The 16,769-nt window shown below is 42.6% G+C and overlaps 1 protein-coding gene across 8 annotated transcripts in view; it reads left to right on the forward strand.

Moving 5' to 3' along the window:
• The window catches only part of SENP2 (SUMO specific peptidase 2), a 57,983-nt gene that overhangs the window by 23,988 nt on the left and 17,226 nt on the right, over window positions 1-16,769 (forward strand). For all 8 annotated transcript variants that reach the window (XR_006283629.1, XM_043522108.1, XM_043522110.1 and 5 more), the window contains 7 exons: window positions 1,559-1,692; window positions 3,952-4,027; window positions 4,653-4,734; window positions 7,564-7,720; window positions 9,216-9,319; window positions 11,537-11,631; window positions 14,108-14,165. Coding sequence is in view for 7 of the 8 variants with exons in the window: in XM_043522108.1 (XP_043378043.1) it covers window positions 1,559-1,692; window positions 3,952-4,027; window positions 4,653-4,734; window positions 7,564-7,720; window positions 9,216-9,319; window positions 11,537-11,631; window positions 14,108-14,165 (706 nt within the window). In the remaining variant the exon portion in view is untranslated. The remainder of the gene's footprint in view (window positions 1-1,558; window positions 1,693-3,951; window positions 4,028-4,652; window positions 4,735-7,563; window positions 7,721-9,215; window positions 9,320-11,536; window positions 11,632-14,107; window positions 14,166-16,769) is intronic.

Genomic DNA, 16,769 nt, shown 5'->3' on the forward strand with positions numbered 1-16,769 from the left:
CTTATGGCCTGAGCGCACAAACTTCAGGAAGCGCAGGGAGGAGGCTAGAGCAGGGCATAACACTTCTTTGGAACATTTCAGATCCCAATCATATGCTCCTTGCTGCCTCTGTTGTTCACTTCCTGACTCTGAAACAAATAGCATTTGTTTTTAACTGGGTGGAAAAGAATTCTGAGCTGCATGTGGTGAGGGGTGTCTGAGCCTAAGCGGGATTTGGGAAGGGATTCTGAGCTTTTGAGAGCCTAAGCAAGGAGAAGCAGGTTTTCTTTCTAGGGGATAGTTGCTTGGGTGTTCTGGAGCTGGTTGCAAGGAGCTGATGGGGTTGGGAAGGTTCTGAGTTGGGAGCTGGAAAGGCTAGGTTGAGTTCCCGGGGAAAACGTTATACATTAGTTGGAGAGGAGGAGGAGAAGGTAGAGTAGAGCTAGATTACAAGGGGAGAGATTGGGACTAGGAGGGTGTAGCAAAGCTGTCATGGATGGATACACTCTGTCCTTGACAATGAAGTGTTCCATTTCTTCCTGAAAAGGGGAAGGAATAGGGAGAAAGAAGAGGGCACTCCTATTTTTGCCTTGCACTTTCCCATTAACCTCCATTAGCTCTCACCAAAATACTTCCTGTGGTGCCCTTAATACTGACCCATTTTTCACTTAGTCTGCACCCCCAGCCCCCATGCAATCTGCAGCTCCACCACTTTTTAGGCACCAGCTGCCGCTAGATAGTTAAAACAGAGCAGATACTGTTGCTATCTGAAATGACTTGAGATTGCTGACTAGTTTGGTCCATCTCTTGACTGAAAAGATGGAGATGTGGACACTGAAGTCCTTTCTGCTTACGGTCTACTTCACAGCACAAGTACTGAAGGAAAAGTAAGATCTGTCTTTAGTTATTTTGCCTGACAAAGGACGTTGCTGTTCTCCCTGAGAATACTGGCTGTCACTTAGTGGTATCACCATAATTTAATGCATTTTTGAGGGTTAGAGAAAGCTCCGGGGGAAACCAAAATTATAAAAAAAGAGGTGTCTTTTGTTCCACCCCTACTACCCCTCACTTTGAACAGTGTACAAGTCTCCGTAAACAGAGCAAATTGGTATCTAACAATTTTAACTAATATTTTTGAACAATACATTGGATGAAACTTTTACGCTTAAATATCATACTCCTATTTTCAGAAAAATGCTGACCTCCAGAGTATAACTTAATTTCTGACTTTAAAAAAAAACACCCTGTTCCACTAGAGGATGCAGAGCCAAAAATAACTAACCTTGAGGACTACCATCAGGCTGGCTTTTGTTGCTTTTGTATTTTCAATATTAAAAATAGTCTTTGAAAAGCTTGTCTTCTATAGTTTAAGGGATTACTGTTTTCCCAACCAGTCAAGGATACCTGTAAATAAAGCCTGAAAAGGTTGATAATGTTGTGAATAACCTGAAGTGTGAACTATTGCATGCAATGATACTCTAGCTGAGAGTGCTTACATTTAAACAGGGAAAAAATCCTTATGTAGACCAAACGTTTTATGGTCTTTCTGTTTTTTTTTATTGTGGGTTTTTTTTTAAAGATTATGTTATCTCTAAATTGACGAAGACTGTACAAGGAGTTGCCAATCTAATTAAATTGCCATCCCAGCTGACAAGTAGGTACCTGAAGACATCCGTTTGTAATGGAGCTCAAACTGCAGAATCTATGGATGAGGTTAGTGGAGATTCTGGGCATAAGATTGTTTGTAACCGTAATGTTTGAATACATGCAACACAAAATAAATGAATGGGACCAGTCTCCTTGGTGACTGTTTAGAGTTGGGTTTGGTCAAAGGTCATAAGGGGTGGTGGTGTGTTACTTTTAAGATCATAGGTATTGCCTGGTTCAAGTTTGAATCCTCCATTAGAGCACTTGTTGTTTTACTCCTGGACATCTTTAAAGTATTTTAAATGTACATATTATACTATCTGGTACATTCTCCTACAAATTGTGTTGTGATTTTGCTCTCAAGCTTGTTGTATTTGAAGAGCCCACGTGCCTCCTGTCCTGGTAACTAATATGAATAAGTATTTCCTGAATAAATGGCTCTACTAGATACACTTGCATGCCTGTATCTAGTGTACGCAACTGGTATTTAGGTGCAAAGTGTACAAAAGCTCCCCTCTACTTAACTTGCATGTCTGTGAGCCAGACTCTTCAATTTGCTAGGTTGGATAATCTGGTGTATTGTCTTCTGCTTTATGAGAGCCAGTAGGGCAATCCAAAGAGATTTGGGATGTTCTGGTCTGGATTCTAAATAGCATGTAAATTGCTAGTTTATACAAACAGTTTTGTTTTCAAGGAACAAGCTGCTGGTTTTAGGAAGACATTGTCTTGGAGATGATTGAGAGGAATTCAAGGATAGAACTCAGTTCTTTAATTTATGTGAAGTCTGCTCTAGATTGTTCACCTGCTGTAATTCTAAAAAAGTCTTTCTAGGATCAGAAAACCTTATTCAAGATTATTTATTATGTGGTTGTGACGGGTTGGATTACAGAAACCCCCTTGGGAACTGCCAACTGATGTGCCAAGACTACTTCTGCCCATGCTTTCCCTGCCCTCCCAGCCAGCCTGCCTGGTTTGAGCCAGGCCTGCTGCAAATCCAGACCCAGGTCTGAACCTGAACAGCTGTAGGTTTAAACTGAAAGCAGCTTAAGAAGTGTTCCTGTCTTTAACGCTCAGATGCCCAACTCCCAATGGGGTCCAAACCCCAAATAAATCCATTTTACCCTGTATAAAGCTTATAAATTGTTCACTCTCTCTGACACTAATAGAGAGATGCACAGCTGTTTGCCCCCCCAGGTATTAATACATACACTGGGTTAACAAGTAAAAAGTGATTTTATTAAATACAGAAAATAGGATTTAAGTGGTTCCAAGTGGTAACAGAACAAAGTGAATTACCAAGCAAAATAAAATAGAACATGCAAGTCTATATCTAAAAAAACTGAATACAGATAAAACCTCACCCTCGGAGGAATTCCAGTAAGCTTCCTTTTACAGACTAGTCTCCTTCTAGTCTGGGTCCGGCAGTCACTCACCGCCCCCCGTAGTTACTGACCTTTGTTCCAGTTTCTTTCAGGTATCCTTGGGGCGGAGAGGCTCTCTTGAGCCAGCTGAAGACAAAATGGAGGGGTCTCCCACAGGCTTAAATAAACTTTCTGTTGTGGACACCCCTCCCTCCCCCTGTGTAGAATCTAGCTACAAAATGGAGTTTTGGAGTCACATGGGCAAGTCACATGTCCATGCATGACTGTTTTTACAGGCAGCAGCCATCGCCCACATGCTATCTTGAATGTCTCCAGGAAGACTTCTTATGTGGATTGGAGCCTTCCAAGATCCATTGTGCATTAAGTGCTTCTTGATTAGGCACTTAGCTTGCAAATTCCTTTCTAAAGAAGCTGACCAAATGCCTTACTAAGGTTATTTAAAATCAAACAAGTATACAGCCAATATTCATAACTTGGAATACAATAATGACACACGTATACAAATAGGATGAATAAATTCAGTAGATCATAACCTTTACAGAGATATGTTACATGGCATATGTGGCATAAAATATATTCCAGTAACGTCATATATACATTCATAAGCATATTTTCATAAAGCCTTATGGGGTGCACCGTCACAGTGGTAGCTCCTCAGAGGATGAGTGTAAAGTCAATGGAGTTTGTGCTCAGAATTCATTTAAGTGGGGTTTTTAAAAGGTGCACATGTGGACTTTCTAGGATCTAAAGTGTTTTTAGTTTTCTTAAATAAAAGACACCTTGTAGAAACTGCAGAGACCTACGTTCTGCCCAGATCCAAACCAGTCAGTCTGGGTCACTGGATGAATAGCATGGTTTAACTCTCTAATTTAAGTGAGTAGGGTGTGAGGTTGCTTTGATCCACATCCAAATTACATTTAAATGGTTCCTTGTTCTTTTTAAGACTTTTTCAAATTCTTCTGATTCTTCGACTGACAGACTGACAGACTCTGCACCTGGAATAGAAATGCTACAACTGGGTAAGATTGACATGAAGCCACCACTTTTTCTTCCTTCCTCTTTTCCCCTATATACTCAAATGCCCAGCAGGTGGTATACAGCAGCATTAATACTTTCCACTTGTATAATGCCTCTTGTGTAAGACTTTTAAAGTGCTTTATAATTCTGAATTTGGTAAGAGGAATACCTCTATAAAATCTAGAACACCACATGACGAACTCTTGCTTTCGTTCCTGCTTCCTTCCATTGCCACTGCCAGATATTTTTGTTGCAGCCATTTCAGAATTAAGTGTTACAGCCTTCTCTTATGATGTGCATCATTCCTGATGGCTGTGCCATTAGTGTAAAGTGTTCCTGGAAAACTTCCTAAACAGTATTATGTAATATATGATGGACTTGAAATAGAAAAGCAATAGTCTAATGGAGCAGTTTCTATTCAGACAAGTCACTTCCTTTGTTGAAGTGGCGGCTGAAAAAGACAAACAGTGCTCTAGTGTAATACCTGAAATCTTTTAAGTAAGTTTACATGTTGGCTTAACGTATCTAAACTAAAATGCATTCCTTTTTTTTGAGGGTTTTATAAATATGAACTTCTGAGATTCACTCCCCTCTCGCAACTACTAATGGCTGGTACTTTTTTCATAGATAAGAAAATATCTTGTGGCGCTAGAGTTGGTCCCAGTAAAGAGACTGTACCTACTACTTGCAGGACTGTGCCTTGCCTGAGGTAAAATTCTTGTGGTTGTCTTATACCCCCCCCCAAATCAGCATCCTCTGCACTCCTCCAGAATGTAGGTGTCTGCCCACATTTGTTGCCTAATACCTTCTTTTTTTAAAATATCCATTTATATATAGTAGTGCTTGGCTCTTTCCAAATGCAAAGTATTACCAGGCACTCCGCTGAACTGCAGTACTGTTTCTCATCAGTGTATTAAACTCTTAAATTTGTACATCTCAACGCTAAGTAGTAACGAAACTAGTCCAAAAGGAAAGATTTGGGTAATAAGTATGTAAAGAAATCTGTGAAGCTGGCTTGCCAGCAGTGAGTTCATCTTTAGGAGGAAAAATGCACATCAAAAACTTTGGGTGGGAGGGAAATTGCACACACAAAATAGACCTAGGGAGGGTGAGACAGAGCCTGGGGAAGAGCTGGGGAGGCAGAGCAAAGATGTATGGGGGAACCTTGCGAAGGCCAGAGGATGTGTTTGGGGTGATTGGGTGGAGAAGTGGGATCTGGAAGTGTGAAGAGAGGGGGAACAGAAGTGTGTCTGTTCTTGAGCTTGTGGGGACAAAGGAATGGGGAACTTTGAAGGGGCAAATAAAAGGGGGTTGTCTGGGGACAAAAGATTGGAGGCTTTCAAGGAACAAAAATGTAGGAGTTTTGGGAGAAGAGTATGAAATTTGCAGGGATAGCGATAGGAAGAATTTGCAGGGGTGTGGAATAGTATCTTGTTTGAGAGAGGTTTTAATTACAAAAAACTTGTTTCAGAGTAGCAGCTGTGTTAGTCTGTATTCACAAAAAGAAAAGGAGTACTTGTGGCACCTTAGAGACTAACAAATTTATTTGAGCATAAGCTTTCGTGAGCTACAGCTCACTTCCTTGATATAAATTATCCAAGATATAATAAAGGATGGGGGTCCCCTGGTTTTGCATGAGGTGTTCTGTTTAGATGACGCTCCTGGAACAGTCTTGATGCAGTTTTCTCCAAGGTGTTAGAGACGGCAATAATTGGAAGGAAATGGGCCAGGATACTGTGTAATACTGCTGTTTGCCTCCCACCCCAAAACCAGATTGAATAGTGTCCTCGCTGTACTCCTATATAAGATGATGCTCGTTCTATGGTATTGATCCCCCTGTTACACTATAGTGTCCCTGTGAGTTGTTCTTACTGTGGGAGTAGGCCCCAAGCCAGTACCGAAGCCGATGATATCTATGCTCAAATGGATTGAGAGTTTTCTGAATTGGCTTAGGATTTTGATTACGATGGGCTTCTCTCAGCTAGTGGTGCTCAACTCTTTCAGCTGCATGACCTGCATCCTGGTCATGGTATTTAGTGCTAAAAAGGAAATTGTGCTGCTTTTAAGATGGTTTACAATAGGAAGTTTAAACTGAGCTGGCTTAGCGCTCCTAGCTTTTAAACCGAAATGTTCCTCAGAAAGCAGAGGGGAGCAGAATATCAGTATTGCAAGGTGATGACTCACCGGCATGGCACCTTCTGCTGGTTGTCTGGGAATTAGCTCTCCAGAGTATGGAGCGCCTCCTCCTGGCCGGTGTCTCGCCTGCCGCTGGCCCCCGTGTCCCTCCTGGACCCCGGTGCCCCTTTACCTTGGGGTCCTGCCCCCTGGCAGTGCCCCCACACTCTAGGTCTCCTCTCCAAGGGGAACCCCCAACCCTCTATCCCCACCTTGTCTCAGTGGCTACTGCCAGTCATCTAGCCCCCACTCACTGGGCAGACTGCAGTCTGTCATGGCCACTCATCATTGGGAAGGGGTTAGAACCTGCTGCCTTTGCCTGTCCTCAGGCTGCCCCTCTCCAGCCCCAGTACCTTTTCATAGGCCTTCCTCAAGGCCTGCAGCCTTGGTGTTTGCCAGGCTGGAGTCCCCAGCGCTATTCCCCAGCACTGCTCTGCTCTAGGTACCTTGTTTCCAGGCAGCTAGCCCTTCCCACTCCAGGGCTAGAGTGAGACTCCTACAGCTCCTGGCCCTCAGCCCTCTTATCAGGCCAGCTGTGGCCTGCTTGGGGCGTGGCCACAGCTGTGGCTGCTTCCCCCAATCAGCCTAGCTTTTCCCAGCCGCAGCCCTCTCCAGGGCTGCTTTTACTATTGGCTCCTCCAGGCAGCCCTCTCCCAGGGTTGTTTTAACCCCTTCAGGGCTGGACCGCGGTGACCACCCCGCTACAATCAGCATGAAAACCTTTAATGGTAAAGAGGAAAATTCCTAAGGCGGCTATTGTGAATGTGGGGTGTGGGTGGAGACTCCACCAATTATGTGAAAAGAGCTCTCTTCTGTGAGGTGTCAGCTGTATGGCATACTTGTAACTATATCCCCCAAAATACCTCAGTGGCATATTGGAACATGGCTTTGGGTAATTGATGTTCAGCTACGCTATAATAGGGTTTAATGAAAGAAACATATGAGAAAATTAAAGGTACAGGGCTATCTGAAGAAGTAGGAAACACTATTTTGGGAGGGGAGGGGGGAGGCATGGCAAAGGAGAAAACATGATCTGGCAGAGCTCACAGTTCCTGGAGCATCTGGTTTAGCCTGCAGCGTGTGCATGTAATTGAGCTTAAAATGGTATGTTGTAAACAGTCTGTTTAGTCAGTGTGCACATCTTAATCATCGTAAGAGAGATTTCTTGGATCTCTCTATCAAGTAGTGGTTTGACCTGATTTTTCCACCTGACTGAAAGGCATTCAGAACATCCATATATCTTTATGAAGCTTAAGTCTCTGCCCTCCACAGTGCATGTATTTTCAAAAACGTTCTGAGATGTAATTTGACTCAAGAAGGTTTAGGTTTTAGTGGTTAATAGTGTAATAGCTCCTTTTAACAGAAACCTCTGCAACACAAGGATGAGTAGCAAACACCATACCAAATCCATTCCAGAAGGCTCTTTGCCACGGGGATTGCCTGGTCAGGAGAACATGTCAGGAGCCACCACTTCAGATGCTGGCAAGCTGGTGAGGAGGCCTCACTGTACTGTGGAAGAGGTGAGTCCAGATACAGTCAGCTTTTGAAATAGGGTCCACTCATTTTTGTTGTCATTTCTGAGTTTATATAATGGGGAGACCTCTGAGTATTGAGGTGGCAAGATGTGAAATTGGATACAGTGAAAATTGGTTTTTTGAAGCAGCATGATAGTCTTGAGCTGAGAAAGTGCCTTGCAGTGAGACTTAAAGCTCAATCTATTTGGATGATCAAAAAACATGATAGAGAGGTGATTTCAGAGTAGAAGTATCTTTATGGGGGAAAACGCTAACTACTAAAAGGTTCTTCAGTGGAGAAAAGCATAACAGGAACCAATGGCTGGAAAACGAAGCCAAAGTCAAATTAGAACTAATTCAGAAATATTTTAAGTAAGGGTGATTAACTATGGGAACAAACTACCATGGAAAGTTGAGGATTCTCTATCTCTTAATGTCTTCAGATCCAGTCTGGATGCCTTTTTGGAAGATGCTTTTGCCAAACAAGTTATTGGGCTTAATGCAGGGGTAACTGGGTAAAACTTAATGGGCTGTGATGTATGGGAGATCAGACTAGATCTGATGGTCCCTTCTGGCATTAGACACTATGAAAAGTGTCGAGGGACGTGAACGTTCCCCTCTATTCGACATTGGTGAGGCCTCATCTGGAGTACTATGTCCAGTTTTGGGCCCCACACTACAAGAAGGATGTGGAAAAATTGGAGAGAGTCCAGCGAAGGGGATTAGGGGTCTGGAACACATGACTTATGAGGAGAGGCTGAGGGAACTGGGATTGTTTAGTCTGCAGAAAAGAAGAATGAGGGGGGATTTGATAGCTGCTTTCAACTACCTGAGAGGTGGTTCCAAAGAGGATGGTTCTAGACTATTCTCAGTGGTAGAAGATGACAGGACAAGGAGTAATGGTCTCAAGTTGCAGTGGGGGAGGTTTAGGTTGGATATTAGGAAAAACTTTTTCACTAGGAGGGTGGTGAAACACTGGAATGCGTTACCTAGGGAGGTGGTAGAATCTCCTTCCTTAGAAGTTTTTAAGGTCAGGCTTGACAAAGCCCTGGCTGGGATGATTTAATTGGGGATTGGTCCTGCTTTGAGCAGGGGGTTGGACTAGATGACCTCCTGAGGTCCCTTCCAACCCTGATATTCTATGAAAAGTGGTGTTTTTGGTGGGGTGGGAGCTCACCAAAAGTGGATTCCACTTTCTCTCAACTCTAGTGAACGTGGCAGTTCCACAACTGGAAATGGTAATAAGGGTGTAGATATTTGTTTATCATTGACTTACCTTCATCTGAATGTGATAGACAGTAGAAAGCTGCTGAAAACCTGGATAAGGATGAAAATTATACTCCATGCTATAATGAGCATGAGCCCATTTTCAGCTTAGCAGCTTTGGTCATGTGATTCCTGCTTAAATAGGACTAAAGATAAACTTCACACACTGTAACAACTGTGTAGTATGCATTAAATTTAATTACAAACTTCACTTTTTCTTGATTTTCCCTCTTAGGGTGTACAAAGAGAAGAGAGAGAAAAGTACAAACTACTATTGGAACTAGTAAAGGAAAAATATCCTAGAAACTGCTCCACTCCCAAAGCTGTAAACCATTGCAAGTAATTTCACGTTATATTCCAGCCTTTTTACTAGTAATAGTGACTTCTCTTGAGAGGCAAGGAGGGACATCAAGTCACTCTTTTAATGGGCACTCTGGTGGTGGTTGTTGGCAACATTGGATCAATTTGTTGCGATCCACAGAACTCTGTTGATATGATCCAGGACAGATGCTTTGGAACAGACCTTTAAACCTTTTGAAATGCATCCAGTTGTGTATACTAAAGTTATCTGTGGCCTTTTATTTAAAAAAAAAAAACACAACCCCCCCCTCCCCCCAATATTTAGCAGAAGTGTACAAAAGATGAAGAATCACAAGTTGCTGTGGGTGTCTTTCTTCTCCTCCTACCTCTTTTCTGCTTCCTATGTTGTATCTGCACTAGGAAACTTCCTGCCCCTTTCTGAGCACAAGTGCCTCCAGTGATGTAATTTCTACAATGAAATCCTATATTAAGTGCTATATGACAGTGTAGTTGGATTTGGGGACTTATTTTCCCTTCCACTGAATGCTTTTTATGACTCTTATGCTGCTGATGTGGAATAGACATATGCTGTGAAGGAGCTAATGTTTTGTCTTAACACAGCCTGTTCTGAGGCCTAACTATAGTTTAATGAATACGTGATCTCTTCCGACTTCATAGGAAATTGTCAATCTGTGGTAAGGCCAAAAGACCATGGCAATCATGCATGCATACATACAGAGCTGAAATTCTTGAAGGTGACCTGCAAAGGAAGGAAAACTTGTTTGTGCCTCTGTGTTGTATGAAGACCTTGAGAGGTTTATAAAGAGGTTCCTTTTCTGAACAGAAACTCAGGTTTTGTGTGCCTGCTTTTCTGGAATGCTGAGGCTGTCTAGGAGCTAAGGGCTTGTCTAAACACAAGCTGTACCACTTAACTATACTAGTATAGTTAAGTGGTACAGCTTAAGTGGCACATCTCCTAGTGTGGACATGTTTTATAAAGATATAAATGAGCTTAGACAAGTATAGCTGCTTTCCCTTATGAGAGGGGAAATAAGCTATACCAGTCTAAGTACACTTTATATCCTCAAACTGCATCCACCCTAGGGCATGGTACAATTTTAACTGGATTAGTAAAAAATCAAGGAGTACCTTAATGCTCTAGAACTCAGGCTACTCTAAGATCACAATAACAAGTCCAAACTTCCTTCTTTCGCTGCCGGGAAAAATGAATATGTATATTGTACAGACAGCTGCAGATTAAAAGAAAATAATTGTTTGATTACTTCTGATGTATTTAAATGATACAGAAAACAGTATTTCAAATGATATAGTGGAGTACTTAATTCTTGTTCTCTGGACCTTTTTTAACTTCATCAAATGAGCAGGCCATTGAAGATGGTCAGAAGTCGTCTTTTTTTTTTTTTTTTTCCAAATGAGACCATTAGCTTAGGGTATGTCTACACTTAAACCACTACAACAGCACATCCGCAGTGCTTGCAGCACAGACTCTATCTACACTGTTGGGAGAAGTCCTCCCATCAGTGTAGGCAAGTCACCTCCCTGTTGACCTACCACTGTCTACACTGGGGTTAGGTCAGCATAGCAATCTCTCTCGGGGTGGGGGTGGATTTTTTTTCACGCTCCGAGAGATGTATTTGTGCTGATTTAAGTTCCCAATGTCGATCAGCCCTTAGAAAGAAGAGTTAAAGACCCAGTCAAGGTTTATGCAGGGCATAACGAAAACATCTTGTCATACAAAATGAAACAGAATGGCTACTCAATAAAATTAATACTAAGCCTGTTTAAAAGAGATACTATTTCATGTACTATGTAAATAGCCTGTAGAATTTGCTGTCTAACAAAATCAAATTCTGTGCGCACATGTCCCCCTCCCCCCACCCCAAAAAAGAAAAAAAAAAGTAGACATTCATTTTGGCATAGTGAAAGGTAATTATGCATCGGGATGTAAAAGTTGCACAATTGACTAGTTGCTTTTCTACTTTGTGTGTGTGTGTAAGCATTGCTGGAGCAGGAATATTTCCATTAATGCATCAGTAGGCCAATTCTGGTTTACCAAATTCTGTTGCTTTAACAGTGATCACTTCTAGCATTCGGTACCACATGGTTGTGTAGGAGCTAAATCCATTACTTTAGTGGATTTGCATACGATGGTGATAGATAGGATATGTATGAGCTCCTTTGAAAGAAATTCTGACACTTTTCTACTTTTTTTTTCTAAATCTTGCCCTACCAAAGTTCTCAAGGTTGCCTCAAGGAGCCAATGAAGACTGGTGGCCACGTGGAAGAAAGATATGGAGTGAGAGTGCCTCCATTTGTGACACCAAGGAATGGTAAGTGCGGATAGACATCATCAAGTTGGGCGTATTCTACTCAGTGAGTCTTTTAAATGAATGAGAGTTAAGTTTGCAATAGTGAAGTTGCAAAGGTTGAGACTGATACCTTAATTGTGCCTTTCTGCATGTATTAAGTCTAATTACACCAGACTTGTATATATGCAATACATTAGCCTTTAATAGTCCCATCATGTCATATATAAATGCATGTAAAAATATGGAAGCATCCATGTCAGAAAGTTGTTACAATTCTGTTTGCTATTACTATAAAAGCTGTTACTTCTGTTTATCTGTCTTTCTGTACAGAACAGCTTGTCTAACAAGTTGAAAGACATAATACTTAACTTTAAGGCCCTTGTACTATGCGGGGGTTGGCCAATTAAAATTGTCGCCTTAGGAGGGGTCGGTGGGATGTTGCCCAGGCTGTACTCAGTAAGGGTGGTGAAACGCTGACCTCCAGTGAGGAGATCGTCGAGAGATGGAAGGAGCACTTTGAGAAACTCCTCAACCTGATGGAACAAGATTAGTACTGGCAGTTGGGTCCTGAAGATTATCCATCAGGGATACTCCATACAGTTTCTTTCCTCCTTTTCTCACAAACCCTGTTTCCAGTCGTCGTCCTGGGATCAGTCACTAATTGATTCTTCATCAGGAGGTGACAGAGTGCATCCCACCTCAGTACTAAGAGCGGGGTTCTACTCCCCATATTTCCTAATTCTCCAAAAAGATGGAAGGTGGAGACTCATCCTGGACTTTCAACAACTCAACATCTTTATCAGAAAGCTGAAATTCAGGATGATTATTTTGCAAGGGATGTGGTTCGCGGCTCTCGTCATGAAGGACATATATTTACATGTGGATGTTCACCCATCCCACAAGAAGTTCCTGTGTTTCATGGTGGGAGAGGAACACTACCAGTTTTGGATCCTCCCCATTGGACTCACTACAGCACTCAAAGTATTCAGAAAAGTTTTCTTTGAGGTGGCAGCCCAGGTGAGGCACCAGGGCTACATGGTGTTCCCATACCTGGTAGGCTGATCTTGTCAGGAAGTCATGTCAGTGGCTGGATCTCTTCAGTAACTTCTTGCTATCTTAGGCATTTTGTATAAATGAAGAAAAGTCCGTTTTGTCACCCACAAGGACAATGAGATTTATAGGAGTACAGCTGAACTTAGTCTCTGCAAGAGCATTTCTCCCTGCAGATGGATTTTGTGTGATGTGCAACCTGATTTCCCACATCATCCATGAAGTATGGGGCACCAATGTCTCTCACTGTTAGGTCATGTGGGTGCGTGTACCTATGTGATGCCATTCACTAGACTCTGCTTGTGTCTGCAAACTTGTCTCCACTAGATTAGCAGCCAAACTGGGACTGCATCGACTCCAAATGACTGTTCCTGCCAGAGTTCTCACCTCCCTCTCCTGGTGAGGACTTTTTCAGCCCTCCCATATCAAGATTGTTTCTGAGTTCCACATAAATCAGACAATGTTTACTTGTATTTTTCTTGAAACCCCTCGCTTATTCTGAAGACAAGAGACTTCACTCCCTTGATATCAGGTGTGCTCTGGCATTCTACCTGCAAAGAACCAAACCCATTAGAAAATCTGACTCTTTATTGCCATAGCAGAGAGATCGTGTGGGTAAGCCATATCCTCCCAGAGGATTTCTAAAGTGGGTTTTGAGATGCATCTTAGAATGGTACAAAATATGGGGGGAAAAAAAAATTTCTGTTCGGGGGGCATTACAGCTCCCTCCACATGAGCACAAGCTGCCTCCCCAGCGTCCCTATCAGATGTTCCGCTGCAGGTCCCTTGCAGGGCACCAACTTAGAGTTCTGTCCACATGTTCATGACACGCTACTCTCTAGTCCAAGCAGTAACTGCAGATGCAGCTGTAGGAATGGCAGTTCTACAGGCATCTCTGCTGCCACCTTCCTTGCACCCTTTTCTAGTCTGAACACTGTTTACCAGTCACCCATGTGTGGAATATACATAGGGACCAGCACTCTAAGAAGAAATGGAGGTTACTTACTGTAACTGGAGGCTCTTTAAGATGTGTGGTCTCTATCCGTATTCTACCACCTACCCTCCATCCTCTTAGCTATGGATCTGGTTCGATTTCGGTAAGAAGAGAAACTGGAGAGGTGTTGACCCACACTGCCTTTTATGCCCTCAGTCGGGAGCACGAGGGGAGCTACAGACACCAGTTTGAAGAATTTTTGGACTCTGGTGCATGCATACCCACATGTGGTCTCTATCTGCATTCCGCATCTCAAAAAACCTTCAGTTACAGTGAGTAACCTCCATTTCTCTGGGTATGATCTTCAACAAGCTTATCTGTTAGCTCTGCAACTTTATGTTGGTGATTGGCTAATCAGAAAGTCATTTACAGTATAACTGGCAAATCTAGTTTTGAACCTAATTAGTTGATTTTTGTTTTCAATTCATACTTTCTCCTCCTCCTTCCATGCAGGTATCAGAGGTGCTGAAACTTGGGGCCCGCTCTGGTCTCGGAGAAGTGATGTGAGCAGGTACAAAATCTCTCCTAATTACATTCATCCATGTTCAGCTTCCTGTGTTGTTTGCCTTCCAACTTCCTGGTATTTTTATGTTAATATCTGTGGGGGGGAGGGGGGAAATAAAAGTTCATGTGCATCACCTGCAGATACTGAGGAGAAACCTCTTTGGAGGGACTTAGTAAATTATGGAACATAGCCATGTAATGGGCATCTTGTGCAGGATGGGCCACACTATCATACTGATGACACACAACTGCATCATAGTCTTGGAGGGAGGGGAATTTAAGGCGGGACATTTGGATAGCAGGGTAAGGGACAGTTGTAGTTCTAGAAAGTGAGGAAAGCAGTGCCCAGCTAGCAGTCAAGGCTTTTAGTGCTAGGGAAGGAATGTCTCTCCTCTTTTTTTTTCCCTTGTATGAGTAGGGTTAGAGACGTATGTAAATAGCTGTTTGGGAGGAGGAAGCGTAAACTCTCACTGGTTCCCACTCTGATCTACAGAAATCCTATTGCATGGTATTAGAAAGACAAGGTGGGTGAGGTAATATCTTTTATTGGACCAACTTCTGCTAGTGAGAGACACAAGCATTCGAGACACACGGAGTTCTGGGAAAGGTGGTACTTGCATTACAGCTAAATGCAAGATCGAACAGATTGCTTAGCATAAGGTAGAGTGGCCTGTTAACACCTCTGCAGTCATTGGACAAAGGGTTGGGGCTAGCAGGTTACAGGTTGTTGTCATAATAAGCCGTAAATCCAGTGTTCGGGCCATGATTTTTAGTGTCTAGCAGAATTATGAATTTAAGCTCTCAGGCTCGTTTTTTGAAAGTGTTGTGCGTGGGCTTCCTTTGAGGATGAGGACTGCTAGGTCAGATATAGAGTGATCACTTTATGAAAAGTGTTCACCCACAGGTGATCGGTTATTTTTGTCTTTTTTTATAATTTTCATGTGTGACTTCCGCCACAACTTCAACATCCACCACCTGCTCTTTAAACTCTTTCTGGAGTGATTCCACACTAATAGCAACTTCTTGGACACCACAATAAGCTTCAACAACGGAACCTTACAGACCACGATATGCATGGATCGCCACCTCTACCTTCGTAGATCCAGTAACCACCCCAAACACAGCCAGAAATCTGTTACCTACAGCCAGACACTTAAGTACCACAGAATATGCTCTGAGGAGAAAGTCTGGAATATACACCTTAACTCAGTCAAAACCGCCTTCACCAAACAAGGACACTCCAGCAGAGAAGTAGATTGCATCATGGAACTGGACACCAGTTTATTCTGAGAGAACCTGCTTCAACACAGATATAAAACCTCCTCTGACTGCAGATCCCTAGTTGTCACCTACTGTCCCCCATTGGAACGAGTATGCGATATCCTCAAAATACAACCCAGACTCAATGGGAACCACATCCTGAAAGATCTTTTCTGAATCCCCACTTCTGGCCTTCAAACAACCCCCGAGCTTCTCCAGGCTCATAATCTGAAGCAAGCTCCCCACAGACCAACACACCCCGACCCACCAGGGTAACACCAGACCTTGACAGAAACAACAGATGCAAAACCTGCGGACATCTCCACCGCTACAATGAAGAACACCTCCCACAGCATACCTTGGATCCTACACAGGCCTATCATAATGTGGTATACCTAATCTAATGCATTAAATGCCCCAATAACAATGTGGATGAAAGCAGACAAATCACTATGCTCTTGAATGAACTCATGCAGGAAATTTTATAAAAGACAAAAACATCCTATCACCTGTGGCTGAAGATAACCGCCATACAGGATCAAACCAGTGGTCCATCTAGCCCAGTATCCTGTCTTCTGAAGCATGTGGCATTGGCCACTGTCAGAAGGAATGAATAGAACAGGCAATCATTTGAGTGATCCATACTCTGTCGCATCCACTCCCAGCTCCTGGCAGAGAAAGGCTGGGAACATTCAGAGCATGGTGTTGCATCCCTGACAGTCCTGGCTAATAGTTGTTGATGGACCTATCCTCCAGGAACTTATCTAGTTCTTTTTCAACCCTGTTACAGTTTTGGCCTTTGTAACATTCACTGGCAACAGGTTCCACAGGTTGACTCTGTGTTGTGTAAAGAAGTACTTCAGTTTGTTTTAAACCTGCTGCCTATTAATTTCACTGGGTGACCCCCTAGTTCTTGTTATGTAAAGGGGTAAATAACATTTCCTTATTCACTTTCTTCATACCAGTTGAGATTTTATAGACCTCCATCATATTCCCTCTTAGTGATCACCTTTCCAAGTTTAAAAAACTGGGACTTTTCATCTCTCCTCATATGGAAGGTGTTCCATATCCCTAATCATTTTTGTAGCCCTTTTCGGAATCTTTTCCAGTTCTAATATAGATCTTTTTTTTCTCTCTCTCTGAGATGGGGCAGCCAGATCTGCACGCAGTATTCAAGATGTGGGCGTGCCATGGATTTTTATAAAGGCATTGATATTTTCTGTTTTATCTATCTTTTTTTCTAATGGTTCCTAACATTGTTAGCTTTTTTGACTGCTACTGCACATTAAACAGATGTTTTTAGAGAACTATCCACAATGACTCCAAGAGCCTTTTTGAGTGGTAACAGCTA

This window comes from Chelonia mydas, chromosome 9 (assembly GCF_015237465.2).
Source record: "Chelonia mydas isolate rCheMyd1 chromosome 9, rCheMyd1.pri.v2, whole genome shotgun sequence".
NCBI lineage: Eukaryota > Metazoa > Chordata > Testudines > Cheloniidae > Chelonia > Chelonia mydas.